General features: G+C 37.9%; 1 protein-coding gene across 1 annotated transcript in view; it reads left to right on the top strand.

Annotated features, from left to right (window-relative positions):
• The window catches only part of kl-2 (dynein heavy chain 2, axonemal kl-2), a 1,174,416-nt gene that overhangs the window by 901,641 nt on the left and 249,371 nt on the right, over nt 1-23,404 (top strand). Inside the window, exons 59-60 of the mRNA XM_090369487.1 lie at nt 2,845-2,967; nt 12,910-13,125. Coding sequence (XP_090225613.1) covers nt 2,845-2,967; nt 12,910-13,125 — 339 coding nt within the window. The remainder of the gene's footprint in view (nt 1-2,844; nt 2,968-12,909; nt 13,126-23,404) is intronic.

The following is a 23,404-nucleotide window of genomic DNA, read 5'->3' as shown; positions in this document are numbered from 1 at the left end:
ATGACATTATACCCTTTTCAACCAGAAGAGCTACACCTGACAGTTTCTGTCCTGAGGTATCAAGTGGATACCTGAAACATATGGCAGGTTGTGAGACGTTTTCCAGCAAAGAAAAGTTGCAAAGACTTGTTTATTTATGTTAACACTAGATATGAATGATATAACTGTTGATGACCTTAGTCATTTGCTGACATACTAAATAGATATTTTGCATATACCCACAAGGAATTTTTTAGGATTTAGAATGCTAGAAGTATAACAAATTTTAACAGAGACCTAAATGATTTTGTGACATCTGAGAAGAAAGTAGAAGAGAGATTGTTGAAGCTAAAAGTAAATAATGCACGTGGGCAGATGGGATCTGTCCAAGCTTATTAAGAGAAGCACCAAAAGTGATAAACAAACCTTTATCCATAGTTATGAAAAAATCTTTGCATTTAGGGGAGGTCCCTGTGGTTGGAGATATGCAAGTGTCTCCCCATTCACAAAAGGGGATCAAAGGATGAAGTGAGTGATAGACCTATAAGCTTGGCTTCTGTTTCAGAGAAAATAAAGGAATCACTGGTTATATGGCAATCACAGCATGGATTTGTTATGGGGTGATATTATCTGATCAATCTGATTGTGTACTATGATGCAGTAACAAAGAAACTGATTCAAAAAATATTTTTGATATCATATACTTAGATTTCAGAAAAAAACTTTTGATAGTTGCACATAAAAGACTGCTATACAAATTGGAGAGTAGAATGGTATTAAGGGCAAGATGCTGTGATGAATAAAGGGATAGTTGAGTGGGAGAAGACCATGATGATCAGTGGGCACTGCTTTTCTTGGACTAATGTTAATGGTCTCCCAAGGTTCAGAGCTGGGTCTTTTTTTGAAAGTATCTATTAGTGATATTGATAAAGGCATATCAGACTTAATGTTTAAGTGTGCAGTGCAGATGATACAAAGGTTGGCAGGGTGGGTTAATGATAGTTATTAGGGTGTGCTAATGCAACAATATCTTGAAAATTTAGGCGGATGGGCTGAGAAGTGGCAACTCAAGTTTAACATTGACAAATGCAAGGTACTGCCTGTGAGATTACTTACTGGTAGCAGTAATCCCAGAGGCACCTCCGTAGCCAGGTGGGAAGGAGCAGCAGTGCATAGCACACGCTTCTTGATTAGACCAGGGTTCGAGCCTGTCACCACCAAAATATGGAGGATGTGGAAAGGTCAGGGAATGACCACTGCATCTTCCCGGAGCAATATGGCCTTCTGAGTTCTTCTGCAACTTCAACTGGGTTATCTAATACTATCCCACGTTTTTTTTTTTTTTTTTTTTGGGCTGATGCTGCACATGCTACTACCACCTTTTCTGTGGCACTATTACAGATCAATTTGTTATGTATCCAAACTATTAATTATGGTCTGGATACATCTCTGTAGTACAGTTCTGTCTTGCATTCAGGTTGAACAAGTAAAATAGAAACAATATTTGAACTACATATTCAAAACTTTAGTTCTTTTTGAAAAAATCCTAAATATCGATAATAAATTTTTCCAGTTAGTAGTTTTCAATCGAAAACAGAGATAAAAGAATTGTACATAACATCATGAAAGTTGTATAATCTTCAAATTAGTGTTATTTGTGATCCTTCATGATTGTTATGTGTTGCCCAAATGCTATTTGTGGTCTTGCATCAATAAAATTCTTTATTATCTCTACCTATAATGTAGAGTGATCAGCTAAAGTGTAAAACTCAAAAATAAACGATATATATTTACATCAGTCAATGATATGGAAAAACGTTCTTGAAAGTATAAGTAAGATGAAATGAAAACAAGGATAAAACACTTGATAGCCCTTGACATCCCAGGATGTATTTGTTATCCTTAAGGTGACAAGAATTCTTTTGCACATGTATATAATAAATACACCACAACTCAGTTGATAATTATGGTTGGTGTACATTTTCTGTATTATTTTTTTGTATTATTTGTTTCAAAGCTATCTGTTGGGCTAGTTGTTATCTTGCCTGTTTGCTGTTAAATTTAATTTAAATATAGACTGCCATATGATTTATAATAGCAGAGATCCAGAGTCCGCTAGGAGGCGGAGATGACAACAGTGTGACTATTGTGTTCCGTATGCTCACATCTGGTGAGAATGGGTTTGAACTCAGGGTCCTGAGCTGGGTATCATCAGTCTTCCCTTTCTTGGTGATTCCTTTCTGCTCTCTCTCTCTCTCTCTCTCTCTCTCTCTCTCTCTCTCTCTCTCTCTCAGGTTAACTTGGGAATTTTTTTTTTTGCTCGTGCAGCATAAGTCTCAGGCTTCCTTGCACCGTATGGCTAATAGTAATAAATAATTTGGACCTAGTTAAACAGGCAGATAACAAACAGAAACAGATAGCCTTGCTAATTATTGATTGGATATAATGAATGGTGCTAAACGTCGAAAAAGTGCCAAAATATCCTATTAACAATAATTAGCCTTATAATCATTATTTTTTTTATTCTATTTTTTATTCTTTCTTTTATTGCTAATTATATGTTTCTTTCTAGGGTATAGCAAACTAAACCAGCACAGGCTACCATCATCTTTAGGGATTATTTGCCTAATGGCCAACTTATTACTTATATGCTCAAGTTTAATCCTATGGTACATATTACACTGTTACAATAGTAATTATATAAACACACACACACACACACACACACACACACACACACACACACACACACACACACACACACACACACACACACACACACACACGTACGTGCACACCTGTTGTGCACTGTTTATTTCATTGACAGCTACAGTAATGTATCTTTTCTTTTATTTTCTTTTCCAGGATCTTGATGAAAGGCTTAATTATGTGTATGGAGATAGTCTCTTAGGAGCATCATTTTTATCTTATCTTGGACCATTTCTTTCAAATTACAGAGAAGAATTATTAGAAAAGTTTATAAAAGAGGTTAAAGATTTCATATATTATGATAAATTGGTTTCATTTTTTTTTTTTTTTAATAAATTTATTTTTCTAAATGCAAAAAAATAAAATTTATTTAAAACATTTACGATATAAGGTTCTTCACAAAAATCGCACGTCTCACCTTGATGTAATGAAATTGAATATTAGCATTGGCATTAGTAAAGGCACATGATACAAGAAAGCAAGATTATATAGCATCAGACGGGGGAAAAAAAAAATGTTCTCATTTCACCCATCTCATCGTTCCGAATGTGTGTCTAGATCTGCCTTGAATCTATTTAAGCTATCAACTTCTACAACAATAGTTGGAAGTTTGTTTCAGCAATCAACCACCCACTGGCAAAAGGCAAACTTCTGCACATCTATTCTACCACTGTCTTTCCTCAATTTGAATTGATGCCCTCTAAAGTGATTATTCTGAGCAAGAACAAACCTTTGTTCCATTCACTAATCTTGTTACCCTTCCCTGCACTCACTCCAGCAGCTCTACATCCTTCCTAAAATGAGACTTCTAGACCTGTATACAGTACTCAAGGTGTTGCCTAACCATTGCCTTATACAAGGAGATAATCACCTCATTATCCCTGCTAGAAAGATTCCTGTATATATCATTGACAAGACACCATGAACTACTCTTGCAGACCATCTGCACTGATCAGAAAACTTCATATCTGCCTGCACAATTACTCCCAGGTCATTTTCATTATCTATCACTATCAGTGTAGTGCCACACAGTTGATACGTTACTCTGAGGTTACTGCTTCCCATATGCAGTACTTTACATTTATCAATGTTAATCTTCAATTGCCACCTCTCAGCCCATCTACTCAACTTTTCTAGGTCCTGTTGCAGCAGAATACTGTCATTAGTCCCCTTAACAAACTCATGCTGTGTACGAGCTAAAACTGAAGTCTTGTCTAGATGATTCTATAGTGCTTCTTTAACCAGTGCCTCCATTAATTTTCCTGGAACAGAAGTTAAACTCACAGGTCTATAATTACTTGTGTCGGTCGGCCTTTGATCCTCTTTTGTGAATTGGGGTCACATTTGCACATCTCAAGGCTGTGGGTACCTCCCCTGAGTGCAAAGAAGCCCTCATAATTATGGCTAAGGGTTTGCTTACTTCCTTTGCTGCCTCCTTTAATATAACTGGATAGATCCCATCCACCCCTTGTGTTTATCTTCAACATTTCTTCTTCACTTTGATCTCAGTTATTACCAAATCATCTAGCTCACTGCCAGAGTTTAATTCACCTCTGGCATTCCCCTCCATGAATAACTCCTCATATGTGAATGTAGATGCAAAATATTCATTTAGTTTGTTAGCTACCTGAGCAGGATCATCAAGTTGAACCATCGATATCAAGTGGACCAATCTGATTAATTCCCTTCCCTCTAGAGTTAACATAAGTAAAGAATTCTTTGCTGTTTTTCTTTTTATCTTTTGCCAAAGATTTCTTGTAATCTGCCTTTGCCTGTCTAACCTCCTTTGTGACTTTGTTACAGACCAGCTTATATCTATCATAGGCTTCCATATCACCTATTAATTTATATGTATCCCATGCATTTTTCTTCTCTGCTACACATCTCATTAGTTCATCTGACGTCCATTTAGGACTAAACCTTGAACAATATTTCTTAGTTGGTATGAAAAGCCTCGTAGCTTCCAAGATTAAATCTTTGAATGCTTCCCATTTTGAATTTGCTGTTGGTAATGTTATCAGTTGGTCCCACTGTATAGAATTTAAATACTGTCTCAGACCATCATAGTCGCCTTTACGAAAGCAAAAACCCTTCCCTTTACCCCTGATGGTAGTTACCTCTTTGAGTAAATCCCACTTCAGCACATTATGATCACTTCCTATATCTGCAGATTCTTAATGCATGAAGAATTACTACTGATAATCAGGTCAAGAGTATCACTCCCTCTAGTTGCCTCCAGAATATGCTGCTGTAGAAAACAATCATCCAATATATCCACTCCACAAAAGCCTTGCTAGTGTTTCAGTGAGTAACCTGCAAATTCCAGTCAGTAGCTGGGAAATTAAAATCCCCCATTAGAAGACACTATGACTTACTGTCCCACTCTATTTCTCTGTACAGTTGTTTATTATACTCATCAGAATCATTGAGCCTATAACACACTCCTACTCTCAAATTTGTCTTTCCCAGTACTAATGTCACACCAAACTAACTCAAGACTGCACTGTCCAGCCATGTCAACTGGCTGTTCTTCCTTGGATTTTATGTGTTTCTTAACTGTTAGCATAACCCCTATTCCCTTCCTAACCTGTCTATCCTTCCTGTACACATTGTACTCTGATGGGCACCAGGTCTAAATTTATGTGAAATATCACCAACAGAGATGTAAACTCCTACAATAAAATAAAACAAAAATAGACTGACCATTACACCACATCTCAACAGAGGACCACAAGGCCAATAATGGTCAGGGAATCACTGTATTTTGATCGCCAGACAAATCGCTGCAAAGGTGAGTCGATCGAAAGATCGGTATGCCACTCGATCAAAATTTGGACCTGGTGCCTGTCAGAGGGGGCACCGTTAAATTTCTATTTAAATGGCTTTCGAAATTTAATGAATTGTTATTTTATTGTCCTTACATTTAGATGTTCTAAATTATCTTAGAGAGTTTCTGCTGCAATATTTTTATTCTTGTTACCCCTCTGTTCTGGAAGCTGAATCAGCTTCCAGAAAGGGGGGGTAACGAGTATTATCTCCTAGTTACATTATATGATTTCCGTATCTCCTATCAAGTTATGTGTTAATTCATAATGGTTACATTTGTAAAATCTAAGTCATTATATGTATTTAGTTAAAAAAAGGTACAATTTAATTGACAATGAAGTTTAATAAGATTAATAAATTTTACTGATTAACTGATAATATATTATTATACTAAGGTAACAGATTTCTAATACAATGCTACGTGTTTCGCTATCTATTTTTATGTGAAACCTTACGCTATCTAGTTCGGGATATACATTGTATCTTATAACAATAGTGGCAAGTTACGAATGGTAAACCTACAGACACTAAGTATTACTTAACTTTCAAAATCGCACTATCTAAATTCAAAATGAACCAAAGAGCTTGACTAAGTCTATAAGCCACTTATAGAATACATAATTTAATTTAATATGACAATTAAAGCAATAAAATGGCTAATTATAATTAAAAACTTAGCATTCGCCGGAGCTGCAAGAACTTCTCCAACATGCGGATTAGATACCCTTTTCAATTCAAATATATAAGATTGACTGAAAAATGCTTCAGTGGAGCAACAGAAAAAAGGAAAATATTAGTATTGGCAACAGGATGCAATAAAGCAAGTTTCAGTCAAAATTATTCTTTATCTCTAGAAGTATCTTGCCCTTAATTCCACACTGCTCCAATTTGTGTGCTATATAAATTGAAGCAGTGTGGTACAAACAATATCAAAAGCTTTTCTGAAATCTAAATATAGAATGTCAAAATTAATTTTTGCTCCAGTTTTTTTGTTACTGCATCTTGGTATTTAAATCAGATTGGTCACACAAGATTACTCCTTGACAAATCCATGCTGTGTCTAAATTATAACTGCATTCCTGTCTAGATTACTTTACTCTATTAACCTGCATTACTTCTTTAACCAGTGACTCCATTATATTTCCTGGGGCGCCTCCGTAGCCAGGTGGGCAGGAGCGGCAGTGCGTAGCACACACTTCTTCATTAGACCAGGATTCGAGCCCATGACCACCAAATACGGAGGATGCAGAAAGGTCAGGGAATGACCACCGCATATCCCCGGAGCAATATGGCTTTAGTTGCTAATGCTCCTAAAAACCAAATAACAACAACATATTTCCTGGAATAGAAGTCAAGCTAATTATTCATGTCACTCATTGATCCCGTTTTGTGAACTGCGGATATTGCACATCTTGTCCATAGAGACCTCCCTTGACTGAATCCAAGGATGCTCTCATAATTATGGCTGAATGTTTGCTTACTTGTTTTGCTGCTTTTCTTAATATAATTGGGAAGATTCCGTTTTCTCATGCCTTTTTTTACATTTAGCTTCAACAATTTCTCATCCACTTTTCTCTCAATTATCACAAAATAATTTAGCTTCCTGTTAGAATTTGATACTCTTCTGGCATCCCCCATCCCTAAAAAAATTCCTCATGTTTCAATATGCATGCAAATACCTATTCAGTTTGTTAGCAGTTCACGCCCGAGTCATATCTATCCTTTCATTGGAGTGCCACTCTGACAGTCTCCTTTATGTACATATTATAATCACTGTATTGAACTGGGGTTCTGCAGTCCAGTAAGAAAATATTTAATATTTTCTTACTGGACTGCAGTCCAGTAAGAAAATATTTAATATTTAATATTTTCTTTTCTTACTGCAGTCCAGTAAGAAAATATTTAATATTTTCTTACTGGACTGCAGAACCCCAAAACGTTTTTCAAAAATGAAAGAGAAAATGAGCACTTGCCATGAGCCCTGCCACTGTCTTTGCTACAAATCAGGGTGCCACTACTACCATGTTAAACCACAGTTTCCACTTCTTAACTTACATGCATACTTTTTTTTAGGTCGTGTTAGAGTGATATGCCTTGATTGTTGTCATTAACCACCATGCCAAACTATAACTTAGCATTAGCATTAGCATTAGTAGAGGCATATGATGCAAGAAAGCAAGCTTATTCAGCATCAGCCAAAAAAAAAAAAAAAAAAGACACAACCACTACTCCCATTTCACCCCTCCGTTCTTTCAAAATACCTGTCCAGCTGAGACTTAAATTTGTTTAGGCTATCAACTTCAACAACAAATGATGGAAGTCTATTCCACAAACCAACTGCCAGCTGGCTAAAGGCAAATTTCCGCACATCTATCCGACATCCTCCCTTCCTCAATTTGAATTTATACCCTCTCAGGTGATTATTCTGAGCAAGAGGAAGAATCCCATCGGCATTGAGCATGCTCAAGCCATTCAAAGCCTTATACACCTCTATCAGATCACCTCGCCGATGCCTAGTCTCCAGACTCTGTAATTTGCAAAATTAAGCCTTTCTTCATAAGAGCAACCCTTTGTTCCATTCACTAATCTTGTTGCCCTTCTCTGTACTCGTTCCAGCAGCTCTACATCCTTCTTGAAATGAGGCCTCCAGACCTGTATACAGTACTCAAGGTGTGGCCTGACCAATGCCTTATACAAGGGAATAATCACATCCCTATACCTGCTAGAAAAATTCCTGTATATCATTGACAAGACACCATGAGCTACTCTTGCAGCTCGTCTCCACTGCTCCGAGAACTTCATATCTGCCTGCACAATTACCCCCAGGTCCTTTTCATTCTCTACCACTGTCAGCGTAGTACCACAGAGTTGATACGTTGATCTGGGGTTACTGTTTCCCATATGTAGTACTTTACATTTGTCAATGTTAAACTTAATTTGCCACCTCTCAGCCCATCTGTTCAACCTTTCCAGATCCTATTGCAGCAGCAGCATAGCATCAGTAGTGTCCTAAACAACCCTGCCAACCTTTGTAACATCTGCAAACTTGGACATTAAACTTGATATACCATCATCAATATCATTTATAAATACAGAAAACAACAATGGACCCAACTCTGAACCCTGAGGAACTCCACTAATAACATTAGTCCACATTGAGCAGTGTCCATTGATTACCACTCTCTGTCTTCTGCCACTCAACCATCCCTTTATCCATAGAAGCAATTTGCCTCCAATGCCACACTGCTCCAATTTGTGCAGCAGTCTTCCATGCGCAACAGTATCAAAAGCCTTTCTAAGATCCAAATATATAATATCAAAGTTATTCCCTGCATCCATTTCTTTTGTGACTACATCATAGTATCCAATCAAATTGGTCAGACAAGACCTGCCCTTAACAAAACCATGCTGTGTCTGAGCTATAACTGAATTCTTGTCTAGATGATCCTGCAGTGCTTCTTTAACCAGTGCCTCCATTAATTTACCTGGAACAGAAGTTAAACTAACAGGTCTATAATTACTTGTGTCAGCCTTTGATCCTCCTTTGTGAATTGGGGTTACATTTGCACATCTCCAGTCTATGGGTACCTCCCCTGAGTCCAAAGAAGATCTCATAATTATGGCTAGGGGTATGCTTACTTCCTTTGCTGCCTCCTTTAATATAACTGGATAGATCCCATCCACCCCAGGTGCCTTTTTTATGTTTATCCTCAACAATTTCTCCTCCACTTTCCTCTCAGTTATTAGAAAATCATCTAGCTCACTGCCAATGTTTACTTCACCTACGACATTCCCCTTCCTGAATAACTCCTCATGTGTGAATGTAGATGCAAAATACTCGTTTAGATTGTTAGCCACCTGAGCAGGATCCTCAACTGTTGAACCATCAACATCCAGTGGACCAATCTGATTCATCCCTTTCCTTCTTGAGTTTAAATAGGTAAAGAACTCTTTTCTCTTTTTCTTTGCATCCTTTGCCAAGGTTTTCTCAAATCTGCCTTCGCCTGCCTAACCTCCTTTGTAACTTGGTTACAGACCAACTTATATCTATCATAGGCTTCCATGTCACCCATTAATTTGTATGTGTCCCATGCATTTTTCTTCTCTGCCATATGTCTCATTAGTTCATCTGACAACCATTTAGGCCTGAACCTTGAACAATATTTCTTGGTTGGTATGTAAAGCCTGGTAGCTTCCAAGATTAGTTCCTTGAATGCTTCCCATTTTGAATTTGCTGTTGGTAACATCATCAGTTGGTCCCACTGTATAGAATTTAAATACTGTCTCAGACCATCATAGTCGCCTTTACGAAAGCAAAAACCCTTCCCTTTACCTCTGATGGTAGTTACCTCCTTGAGTAAATCCCACTTCAGCACACTGTGATCACTGCCTCCTAGTGGTTCCTTTATCTGCAGATTCTTAATGCATGAAGAATCACTACTGATAATCAGATCAAGAGTATTACTCCCTCTAGTTGCCTCCCGAACATGCTGGTGTAGAAAACAACCATCCAATAAATCCACAAAAGCCTTGCTAGTGTGTGAGTGACCAACCGACAAATTCCAGTCAATATCTGGGAAATTGAAATCCCCCATTATAAGACACTCTGATTTACTGGCCCACTCTATTTCCCTGTACAGTTCCTTATTATACTCATCAGAGTCATTAGGCCTATAGCACATTACTACTACTCTCAATTTTGATCTCCCAATGCTTATGTCACACCAAACTGACTCTACACTGCACTGTCCAGCGATGTTGACTGGCTTCACTTCCTTGGATTTTATGTATTTCTTAACTAATAGCATAACCCCTCCTCCCTTCCTATCCTGTATATCCTTTCTGGAGACTTTGTACTCCCCAAATTCTAGTTCTGCATTCCTTATATCTGTGTGACACCACGTCTCTGATATCCCAACAATATCTGCCTTTGATGTTTTGAGCAATACCTCAAATTCATCAAATTTATTTACCAAACTCCTAGCATTGGTGTACACGCAAGTATACCTGCACCTGTTTCTATTCTTAGCTACCCTAACACAACCCATGTGTTTACTTGTACCGCAATGACTTCCAGCAGTCTCTGAAATATCCTGCATCTTGTTTTTCAGGCTTCTGCTCATTCCAATAGAAGCATTGCAAGAATCTCTTTTACCTCTGCCAGTGGCTACTGTTAATCTATTAATCTTTGTCTCCCCCCCAAGCTAGCAGTTTTCTGACCCACCTGGAGGCCTCATTTCAAGAAGGATGTAGAGCTGCTGGAACGAGTACAGAGAAGGGCAACTAGATTGTGAATGGGACAAAGGGGTGCTCTTACGGAGAAAGGCTTAAGTTTTGCGAATTACAGTGTCTGGAAACTAGGCACCAGCGAGGTGATCTGATAGAGGTGTACAAAGCCTTGAATGGTTTGAGCATGCTCAATGCTGATGGGATTCTTCCTCTTGCTCAGAATAATCACCTGAGAGGGCATAAATTCAAATTGAGGAAAGACAGATGTAGGATAGATGTGCGGAAATTTGCCTTTAGCCAGCGGGTGGTTGGTGGGTGGAACAGACTTCCATCCCTTGTCGTGGAAGTTGATAGCCTAAATAAGTTTAAGGCTCAGCTGGACAGGTATTTCGAACGGACAGAGGGGTGAAGTGGAAGTGGTTATTTTTATTTATTTATGTTACTTTTTTTTTTTTTTTTTTGGCTGATGCTGCATAAGCTTGCTTTCTTGCATCAAATGCCTCTACTAATGCTAATGCTAATGCTAACACTGCCTCGTTAGCATCAGCAAATATTCTTGCACCCTTTCTACTTAAGTGTATCCCATCCCTGTAGAAGCAGTCTCTACTGTTTACAAGTACAGTCCATGCTGAAAAAAATTCTACCCCTTGAATTCAACCCTACTTCACGGCTTTTTTTCAACAGTGACCTGTACTTGTTAAGTAATTCTGCTGGACAATAGACAATAAGCTTAGACAATAAACATGATATGCCTTCTTCAGTTATCATTAATAAATACTTAAAACAGTTTGGGGGGGGGGGGGTTCAAAACTTAACTCTGGAGATCTCCACTAATAACATTAGTCTGAGAAAATCAATGTCCATTTATAATTAGCCTCTGTCTTCTACCATGCAACCATCCCCCATTCCTTTATCCATTACATCAACTTGCTCCCAATGCCACACTGCTCCAATTTGTACAATAGTCTTTCATGTGGAACAGGGCCAAAAGCTTTACTGAAATTATTTTTTTATATTAGTTCCTTTAATATTGCATCATAGCAGCTAATCAGATTGGTCAGAAAAAATCTTATCTTAACAAATCCATGTTGTAATTTCTGTTAAGATGATCTTGCCATACTTCTTTAATTACTGACTTCATTACTTTTCTTGGTATATATGTATGTAGGCTTTATGGTGCAGCAGCGGCAGCAAAGGCCATAATGCACCTAACTATTACTTTTCTTGGAACAAAAGTCAAGCTTACATGTCTGTAATTGCTCACTTCTTCAATCATTAGTTGTGCCATTCATATCTAGTGACCAACATGATTCATCTTTTCCGTCTAATGTTAACAAAAGCAAAGGTTTCTTCATACTTTTCTTTTCATTTTTAACCAAAGACTTCTCATAATCTGCCTTAGTTTGCTTAACCCGTTTAATTTGTACTTACTGTAGGTGTCTGTGTCCCCTGATTATTTGTAATCATTCCATGCATTTTTATTCTCTACTGCTAGTCTCATCAGTTCATCCAACTCCATTTAGGACTGAACAGTATCTCTTTATTGATATGAAAAGAGAAAATGGATGTTGGATGAATTGAAAAAATAGTAGCTTCTATGATGATTTTCCTGAATGCTTCCCACTTAAAAGTTTGCTGTTTGTAACATTATCAGCTGGTTCCAATGAATAGAATTTCAAAACAGCCTGAAATCATTGTAGTCACTTTTACAAAAGCAAAATCTCTTCCCTTTACCCTTGGCAGTAGGTACATACTTAAGTAAACCCCACATCAGTACACAGACACTTAGTTGATCTCTTATCTGCAGAATCTTAATGTATGAAGAGTTACTCTCATTAAAAAAAAAAAAAAAAAAACTAAATATTTGAGTGTTTTTTTTTTTTTGCTATTGGTAAATATTTTGTTATATGATTTATTTCCACTTATACACCAGTACATCAATATTTCTTGCAGAGTTTTTCTTAAAATTGAAATCCCTGTTACAGTGTATGTAGTGTAATAAAAAATAAAACACTATGTCAGGGAGTATTCTCTCAAGAAGTGGTGAGACAGTTAATCTGTTTGGGATTCCTGTAAAAATGCAGTGTGGTTTCCTTCATCTCACACTGATATTATAAAAATTTGTGTCATTAGAATATACAGTATTATATTTTTATTTCTTTTCAGGTTCAGGGGACAGGCATTCTATGCAGTTCAAATTTTAAATTATCAGAATTCCTTTCATATCCAACAACACTGGAACAGTGGAGTTTATGGGGTCTTCCTAGTGATCAGTATTCTACAGAAAATGGTATAATCATCACTGAGGGAAACAGATGGCCTCTTGTTATAGATCCCCAAGGACAAGCTGTAAACTGGATAAAGAACATGGAAGCAGAAAGTGTAATTCCATATTATAATGTTTCTGTTTTTTTTTTTTTTTTCTCCTATTTGATAATCTTAAATTAGCTTGCAATATAAATGTTATTTACTGCTCGAAATATTAAATGAATGACCTTGGTCCATAGACTAGCATACAAGAAGAGAATCCTACATATCATACTTGGATGTTTGAATTTGGATTATGCCTAGAAGAAATTTTAAAAAGACTTTTTCACTTCAAGCCATAAATAACTAGTCTGAAGCTGGGGGAAAGTAATCACATAACATCACAGTCTGTGTCATGTGACACATATTTCATGGAATGTTAAATAAAAATGCAAGCTTAGAGTATATGCTAATTTTTGTAGAATGTATATGTAATTATCTTCTTTCAATCTATAGTAAAGCATTGCAAAATAAATCATTATTGAGCTTGCTAAAAGTAACTTTTAATGCACAGACATTTCCACATATCCATATAAATAAGAAAACTATTTACTTATCCTAATTCATACTGGTGTAGGTGCTTTGATGCCAAGTTCACTCTGATCCGGTGTTTTTGGTGGCATAGTAAATTTTTGAAATATATACATCTGTGAGTATGTGGGCTTAAGGAAACTATCTATCTATTGCCAGTTTGCAAAAACAGGCATATTCAGTTTAAGTAGGGTTTTGAATTGTATTTAAGGAGCTTCATTTTGAAATTATATTGAAAAGGATGGGGGAGACTTGAAAAAGTGGTAATGCTTGTCTGTGTTTGTGATGACTTTTGCAGATATGCCTTGAAATTATTAAATGAAATTATTGTGTGCCATTGGTCATAGTGCCTGAAGTTGCCTTTAGCCAAGTAGCTTAAGTTGCCAACCTAACTTAGGTTGCTTAGGTTTATTTGTTATGTTTTGTGGAGTTACACAAGTACTTAACACCCAATAGAATCAAATTGATAAACCATGTTAATGATTTTCACACTTCTGGATTTCTTAATAATCCTCTTATCAGGCCAAAATAAGAAATGTGGAGATTAAAATTCTTACAATCTCAAGCTGGTACCATTCGTGTTATTTTTTTCCTTTTTTTGTTACAATATTCTCCTTGCAAATGAATAGTAGTTTATACTAAATATATGTGGGAAGGGAATTCTGATAATGATGCATATAAGGATAAAATAATGCTTCAGTGTGTTAAAGAATGCAATTTTTATTCCAGTCACATATATTGTCCCTCCTCTCTGCAGAGTTAGGCAGCTCATCAGTAAATATTAACTTATGACTTCATAAATTGCATTCTAAGACTAAAACCTTTTTCAAATGACAAAGGATGAAAAAAAAAGTGATACTGGTGTTCATAGTTCACTATTTGCTGAAACAAATATGTACAGTCCTTAAAAGTTTGAAACAAAAAAGACAAACACCGAGTGAGTGTTAATTGTTTGGAGTTTGAGGCATCCTCAGTCCTGGGGTACATTGGATGAGGCATTGAATGGTTTGTTAAAATTGTTAGCTATCCTAGAAATAAGGGTTTCCTGAAGAATGTTAGTTTTTTTAAACTTGTGGGGTAGAATTGGGGGTGAGGGCTGATATGAAACCTACATAATGAACTCCGATCTCAAGAGGGACCTAAACGAAAAAGAGAAAAATGAGAAAAGTTATTTAGAAAAATAATTATTTAATGTTATGGCATAATTTATATTACATTATGTCATTATTTTGGAATGGATGGAATCTATCCATTTATATTAAGGGACGCAGCAAAGGAGGTAAGAAAACCCTTAGCCATAGATACGAGAGCATTCTTGGATTCAGGGAGGGTATTTGCAATTCATAAAGGAGGATCAAAGGGTGATATGAGTAATTACAGACCTGTTAGCTTAACGTCTTTTCCAGAGGAAATAATGGAATCGCTGTTTAAGGAGTAATGCCGTTTGGACAAGCATCCAGTTAAACTGCAATTACAGCATGGATTTGTCGAGGGGCAGTCTTGTCTAACCAATCCTATAGGTTACTCTGATGCAGTGACCAAGGAACTGAATGCAAAAAATAAATAATAAAAAAATAAATACATGGTATGCTTGTATTTCAGTAAGGCTTTTGATACTGTCGCACTGCTGTACAAACTGGAGCAATGTGGCATTAAGGGCAAGTTGCTGCTATGGATACAGCAGTGGTTAAGTGGAAGAAGACAGAGAGTGGTTATCAATGGGCATTGCTCTTCATGGCGCCTCCGTAGCCAGGTGGGATGGAGCAGTAGTGTGTGTAGCACATGCTTCTTGGTTAGACTGGAGTTCGAGCCTATTAGCACCAAATACGGAGGATGCGGAAGGGTCAGGGAATGACCACCGCATATCATGGAGCAATATGGCCTTAGTTGCTAATGCTCCTAAAAAAAAAAAAAAAAAAATTGCTCTTCATGGGCAAATGTTATTAGTGGAATTCCCCAGGGTTCAGTAACCCAGTAACCCCTGAGTTCCCCAGTAACCCCTGAGTAACTTTTCAACTGTGTGGTACTACACTTAGGGTAGTGAAGAATGAAAAAGACCTGGAGGTAATTGTGCAGCCAGACACAAAATTCTCTGAGCAGTGCAGACATACTGCCAGGACATAGGGTTTTGTCAATAATATACAGAAACTTTACTAGCAAGGATAAGGTGATTATCCCTTTGCATAAGGCTATGGTTAGGCTGCATCTTGAGTACTGTATACAGGTCTGGAGGCCTTTAAGAAGGATGTAGATCTGCTGGGATGGATGCAGAGAAGAGCAGCCAGACTGGTGCTGGTTGCTCTTCTCTGCAAACAAAAGGGGTGCTCTTATCTATAAAGGCTTCAGTTTTGCAAATTTCAGCATCTGGAGATTAGGCACCTGTGGAGAGATCTGATTGAGGTGTTTAACGCCTTGAGTGGAAAGAGTAATTTGAATATTAATGATATTCTTTTACTTGCTAAGACTACACACATGAGGGGGCTTAAATTCAAGGTGAGGAAGAACAGTTGCAGGATAAGATGTGTGGAAGTTTGCCTTCAGCAAATGAGTGGTTGAACAAGCTTTCATCTGTTGTTGTGGAAGTGGATGGGTTAAATAAATTCAGAGGAGAATTGGACAGATTCTTGGAGGGTATGGATGGATGAACTGTAACTGTGTTTTGTTTGTTTTGTTTTTTTTTTTGGCTGATGCTATATAAGCATGCTTTCTTGTATCATTTGCCATTACTACTACTACATCACACCAGGAGCCATGCTTGTGATGATATGTCACTGACCCTGTCAAACTGGTTGTGAAATCTGTATGAGAATAGGTTAAGAATATGTGTGAGAATAGGTTATGAATATGTATCTGTATGAGAATAGTTTTCAAGTATTCTCTTCTTAATTTGTGATTAGGTATAGTTGGGTGCATGAAGTGGAGGAATTCAGAGTTCAAAAGGTTTTTCATAAAGAACATGAAAGGTCACATTGCAGTGTCAGTTTGTCTGCTCCATCATGGTATTTTTTGGAGTATTTCCTAAGTAAGCTGTAAATTTTCTGTGAGGCACTACTGTGGGCTTTTGGTAATCTCAAGTCGGCTTACAGATGGAATCCCAGTGTTCCAAGAGTGGGACAGTAATTGGTAGAATCTGATAATTTTTGGAAGCTTGGAATTTCCTAGGAAACAGATGAAGACACTATGCACCTGCATTTTCAGCAAAGCTAACTTTCTTATTGAATGCTAACCTAATAAAAACACCTTCTTGAGTTTCACATCAGATAAACTTGTAAATTGATTGCAATACATGGCTGTCTTTACATGGCCACTGTTTCCTTATCCAATCGTGATTGGTGAGATAAGCTGATTGCTGATCTAACTGGATACATAGAACCTTGAAGTCTCTACAGAGCCAGTTATATCCTTCATAACTTTATAAAGGAATTAGAGGTTTTCATTATGTCTCATTTAAGTGAATCTATGTCTCAATCAAACAAGACATATGTTCCTCTTTTCAAGCTATTTTTGGAGGAATGGAATTGATGAAGGAGTCTTTGTTCATTTGGTTTATATGCTGTAGTTCCTAAGATAGTGATTAGTTCTGGATTAAAAAGAAAATGCAATGGTGTAAGGAGCACAAAAACTGGATATTTGATGATTGAAAACATATTTTCAGTCAAATCATTATTTACACTTTTTCAACATCAGAGAGTTTAAATTTAGGAAATGCCAAATTCAGGAAGAAAATCATCCTGAATGTCTTGTGTCAACTATCAAACATGGAGGAGGATCAACAGTGGTTTGGGCAGCAACAGCAGTAGTAGTAGTAGAGGCATGTGATGCAAGAAAGCAAACTTATGTGGCATCAGCCAGAAAAAAAAAAAAAAAATTTCACACATCCATTCCACCTAAAAGTTTGTCCAGTTCCTCCTTGAATTTATTTAAGCTGTTCGCAATAACTGCATGATCCTACATCAACCATTATAAACTTTTATTAAATAAAATAAATTAGAGTTGTGTTGTATTACAATTACACTGGATAAAACTGATAAAACAAGATACCTGTCTGTACAATAAAATTATAAAATATAATAAAATAAAACCATGTAGATAAAACACTGGATAAAAGCAATAAAACATCGATAAAATACTGAAGCTTTCAGAGGCGTCCACCTCCTTTTTCAACAGTGAAGCTTATTGTGCAGAACATCCTAAAATATCAGCAGACTCACGGTTCACAGCACATATTTCTACAGGAGCATGGGCAGTGTTCTCCCTATGCGCACTAGAAGCGAAAATGGCACGGGAGTGTGCCAGGTGGAACTGTTCATCCCATCCAAGAACCACAGCTTCGAAGAGGAAATAAATGCACATTCCCCTCTCTCTATTAATAGTGTTACTCTCAGAGGAGCAAATTCGCAAACTCTCGAGCCACATGCAGTCCTAAAATCTGTATACACAGTCGATGATAATAGCTTCATCAGGAGAGATTTTATGGTTCTCCTCCCAAAAATGCATTAGCATTAGTAAAGGCACATGATGCAAGAAAGCAAACCTATATAGCATCAACCAAAAAAAAAATCTGCTAATTTCACCCATCCACTCGCTCCACATGTTTGTATAGTTCTGCCTTGAATCTATTTAAGCTATCAAGTTGTATGACAGATGGAAGTGTGTTCCAGCAATCAACCACACGCTGGCCAAAGGAAAACTTCTGCACATCTACCCCTGTCTTTCCTCAATTTGAATTTATGCCTTCTCAGACGATTATTCTGAGAAAGAGGAAGAATCCCATCAGCATTGAACATGCTTAAACCATTCCTCTCCAGGCTTTATACACCTCAATCAGATCACCTTGCAGGTGCCTAGTCTCCAGACACTGTAATTTGCAAAACTTAAACCTTTCTATGTAAGTGCAACCCTTTGTTCCATTCACTAATCTTGTTGCCCTTCTCTGCATTCGCTCCAGTAGCTCTACATCCTTCCTAAAATGAGACCTCCAGACCTGTATATAGTACTCAAGGTGTGGCCTGACCATTCCTTATACAAGGGGATAATCACATCCCTATACCTGCTAGAAAAATTCCTGTATATCATTGACAAGATACCATGAGCTACTCTTGCAGACTGTCTGTACTGCTCAGAAAAAACTTCATATCTGCCTGCACAATAACCCCATATGTACTTTTCATTCTCTACCACTGTCAGTATAGAACACAGTTGATACGATACTCTGGGGGTACTTTACATTTGTCAATGTTAAACTTCAATTGGCACCTCTCAGCTCATCTGCTTAACTTTTCTAGATCCTGTTTCAGCAGCGTACTGACATTAGGGTCATTAACAACCCTGCCAACCTTTGTATCGACCGCAAATTTGAACATTAAGTCTGACATTCCATCATCAATATCACTAATAAATACAGAAAACAACAATGGACCCAACACTGAACCCTGAGGGACTCCACTAATAACATTAATCCAAGAAGAGCAGTGTCCATTGATTAGCACTCAACCATCCCTTTATCCATAGCAGCAATTTGTCTCCAATGCGACACTGCTCCAATTCGTGCAGCAGTCTTCCATGTGCAACAGTATCAAAAACCATTCTAAGATCCAAATATATGATATCAAAATTATTCTTCACATCCCGTTCTTTTGTAACCACATCATAGTATCCAATCAAATTGGTCAGACAAGGCTTCCCCTTAAAAAACCATGCTGTGTCCGAATTAAAACTGACGTCTTCTCTAGATTGATCCTGCAGTGCTTCTTTAACCACTGCCTCCATTAAATTGCAGGCAACAGAAGAAAACTAACAGGTCTATAATTACTTGTCTCCCTTTGATCGTTCTTTGTGAATTGGGGTCAAATTTGCACATCTCCAGTCCATGGGTACCTCCCCTGAGTCCAAGGAAGCTTTCATAATTATGGCTAAGGTTGTGCTTACTTCCTCTGCTGCCTCCTTTAATATAACTGGATAGATGCCATCCACCCCAGGTGCCTTTCTTGTATTTATTTTCAACAATTTCTCCTCCACTTTGCTCTCAGTTATTACAACATCATCTACCTCACTGCCAGAGTTTAATTCACCTCTGGCATTACCCTCACTGAATAACTCCCCCTGTGTGAATTTAGATGCAAAATGCTCATTTAGTGTGTTAGCTACCTGAGCAAGATCATCAACAGTTTAACCATTGTTATCCAGTGGACCAATCTGATTCATCATTCCTTCTAGAGTTTACATAAGTAAAGAACCCTTTTGCTGTTTTTCTTTGCATCCTTTACCAAGGATTTCTCACAATCTACCTTTGTCTGCCTAATCTCCTTTGTGACTTGGTTACACACCTGCTTATATCTATCATAGGCTTCCATGTCATCCATTACTTTAATAGAATTAGCATTAGTAGAGGCATACCATATGATGCCAGAAAGCAAGCTTATGCAGCATCAGCAAAAAAAAAAAGGAAAAAAACTTCCATTTCACCCTTTCATTCGTTCCAAATGCCTGTCCAGCTCAGCCTTAAATTTATTTAGGCTATTAGCTTCCACAACAAAAGATGGAAGCCTGGTCCACAAATCAACTACCCACTGGCTAAAGGCAAATTTTCGCAACTATCTTTCCTCAATTTGGAATTGTGCCCCCCGTCAGGTGCTTAGTCCGAGCAAGAGGAAGAATCCCATTATCATTACCAATCAGCTTAAGTTCTGCAATTTGCAGAACTTGTACTGATATTAGCATTAGCATTAGCATTAGTAGAGGCATTTGATGCAAGAAAGCAAGCTTATGCAACATCAGCCAAAAAAAAAAAAAAAAACCACTTCCACTTCACCCCTCTGTTCGTTCAAAATATCTGTCCAGCTGAGCCTTAAACTTATTTAGGCTATCAACCTCTACCACAAGGGATGGGAGTCTGTTCCACCAACCAACCACCCGCTGGCTAAAGGCAAATTTCTGCACATCTATCCTACATCTGTCTTTCCTCAATTTGAATTTATGCCCTCTCAGGTGATTTTTCTGAGCTAGAGGAAGAATCCCATCAGCATTGAGCATGTTCAAACCATTCAAGGCTTTATACACCTCTATCAGATCACCTCGCTGGTGCCTAGTCTCCAGACACTGTAATTTGCAAAACTTAAGCCTTTCTTCGTAAGAGCACCCCTTGGTTCCATTCACTAATCTTGTTGCCCTTCTCTGTACTCGTTCCAGCAGCTCTACATCCTTCTTGAAATGAGGCCTCCAGAACTGTATACAGTACTCTAGGTGTGGCCTCACCATTGCCTTATACAATGGAATAATCACCTCCTTATCCCTGCTGGAAAAATTCCTATATATCATTGACAATACTCCATGAGCTACTCTTGCAGCCCGTCTGCACTGCTCAGAGAACTTCATATCTGCCTGTACAACCACCCCCAAGTCCCTTTCATTCTCTACCACTGTCAGTGTAGTACCACAGAGTTGATACGTTGCTCTGGGGTTGCTGTTTCCCATGTGTAGTACTTTACATTTGTCAATGTTAAACTCATTTGCCACCTCTCAGCCCATCTGCTCAATCTTTCCAGATCCTGTTGCAGCAGCATAGTGTCAGTAGTGTCCTTGACAACCCTGCCAACCTTTGTATCATCTGCAAACTTGGACATTAAGCTTGATATACCATCATCAATATCATTTATAAATACAGAAAACAATAATGGACCCAACACTGAGCCCTGAGGGACTCCACTAATAACATTAGTCCACAATGAGCAGAGTCCATTGATTACCACTCTCTGTCTTCTCCCCCTCAACCACCCCTTTATCCATAGCAGCAATTTGCCTCCAATGTCACACTGCTCCAATTTGTGTAGCAGTCTTCCATGTGCAACAGTATCAAAAGCCTTTCTAAGATCCAAGTATATAATATCAAAGTTATTCCCTGCATCCAGTTCTTTTGTGACTGCGTCATAGTATCCAATCAAGTTGGTCAGGCAAGACTTCCCCTTAACAAAACTATGCTGTGTCTGAGCTATAACTGAAGTCTTGTCTAAATGATCCTGCAGTGCTTCTTTAACCAGTGCCTCCATTAATTTTCCTGGAACAGAAGTTAAGCTCACAGGTCTATAATTTCTTGTGTCAGCCTTTGATCCTCCTTTGTGAATTGGGGTCACATTTGCACATTTCCAGTCTATGGGTACCTCCCCTGAGTCCAGGAAGCTCTCATAATTATGGCTAAGGGTTTGCTTACTTCCTTTGCTGCTTCCTTTAATATAACTGGATAGATCCCATCCACCCCGGGTGCCTTTCTTGTGTTTATCTTCAATAGTTTCTCCTCCACTTTACTCCCAGTTATTTCAAGATTCTGTAGCTTACCGCTAGAGTTGAATACACCTCTGGCATTCCCCTTGTTGAATAACTCCTCATGTGTGAATGTCGATGCAAAATATTCATTTAGTTTGTTAGCTACCTGAGCAGGATCATCAACAGTTGACCCATCAATATCAAGTGGACCAATCTGATTCATCCCTTCCTTCTAGAGTTTACATAAGTAAAGAACTCTTTGCTGTTTTTCTTTGCATCCCTTGCCAAGGATTTCTTGTAATCTGCCTTCGCCTGCCTAACCTCCTTTGTAACATGATTGCATATCAACTTGTATCTATCATAGGCTTCTGTGTCATGTGTTAATTTGTAAGTATCCCATGCATTTTTCTTCTCTGCCATATGCTTCATTAGTTCATCTGACATCCATTTTGGCCTAAACCTTGAACAATATTTCTTAGTTGGTATGTAAAGCCTAGTAGCTTCCAAGATAAGTTCTTTGAATGCTTCCCATTTTGAATTTGCTGTTGGTAACATCATCAGTTGGTCCCACTGTATAGAATTTAAATACTGCCTCAGTCCATCGTAGTCGCCTTTACGGAAGCAATAACCCTTCCCTTTGGTAGTTACCTCTAATGGTAGTTACCTCTTTGAGTAAATCCCACTTCAGCACACTGTGATCACTGCCACCTAGTGGTTCATTTATATGCAGATTCCTAATGCATGAAGAATCACTGCTGATAATCAAATCAAGAGTATTCCTCCCTCTAGTTGCCTCCCGAACATGCTGATGTAGAAAACAATCATCCAACAAATCCACAAAAGCCCTGCTAGTGTGTGAGTAACCAGCCCTCAAATTCCAGTCAATATCTGGGAAATTAAAATCTCCCATTATAAGACTCTCTGATTTACTGGCCCACTCTATTTCCCTGTACAGTTCCTTATTATACTCATCAGAGTCATTAGGCCTATAGCACACTCTACTCTCAATTTTGATCTCCCAATGCTTATGTCACACCAAACTGACTCAACACTGCACTGTCTAGCGATGTCGACTGGCTTCACTTCCTTGGTTTTTATGTGTTTCTTAACTAATAGCACAACCCCCTCCTCCCTTCCTATCTTGTCTATCCTTACACATTCTACTCCCCAAATTCCAGTTCTGCATTCCTTATATCTGTGTGACACCACGTCTCTGATATCCCAACAATATCTGCCTTTGATGTTTTGAGCAATACCTCAAATTCATCAAATTTATTTACTAAACTCCTAGCATTGGTGTACACGCAAGTATACCTGCACCTCTTTCTATTCTTAGCTACCCTAACACAACCCATGTGTTTACTTGTACCGCAATGGCTCCCAGCAGTCTCTGAAATACCATGCATCTTGTTTTTCAGGCGTCTGCTCATTCTAATAGAAGCAGTGCAAGAATCTCTTTCACCTCTGCCAGTGGCTACTGTCAATCTATTTTTCTTTCTTAAGCCTTTCTTGGTAAGAAAGGCTTAAGAAACGTAAGCCTTTCTTGGTAAGAGCACCCTTTTAT

This window comes from Mastigoproctus giganteus, chromosome 1 (assembly GCF_048544385.1).
Source record: "Mastigoproctus giganteus isolate SK-2022 chromosome 1, ASM4854438v1, whole genome shotgun sequence".
Classification (NCBI taxonomy): domain Eukaryota; kingdom Metazoa; phylum Arthropoda; class Arachnida; order Uropygi; family Thelyphonidae; genus Mastigoproctus; species Mastigoproctus giganteus.
The sequence above is the reverse complement of the archived record's forward strand: the minus strand, read 5'-3'. Positions and strand labels throughout refer to the sequence as shown.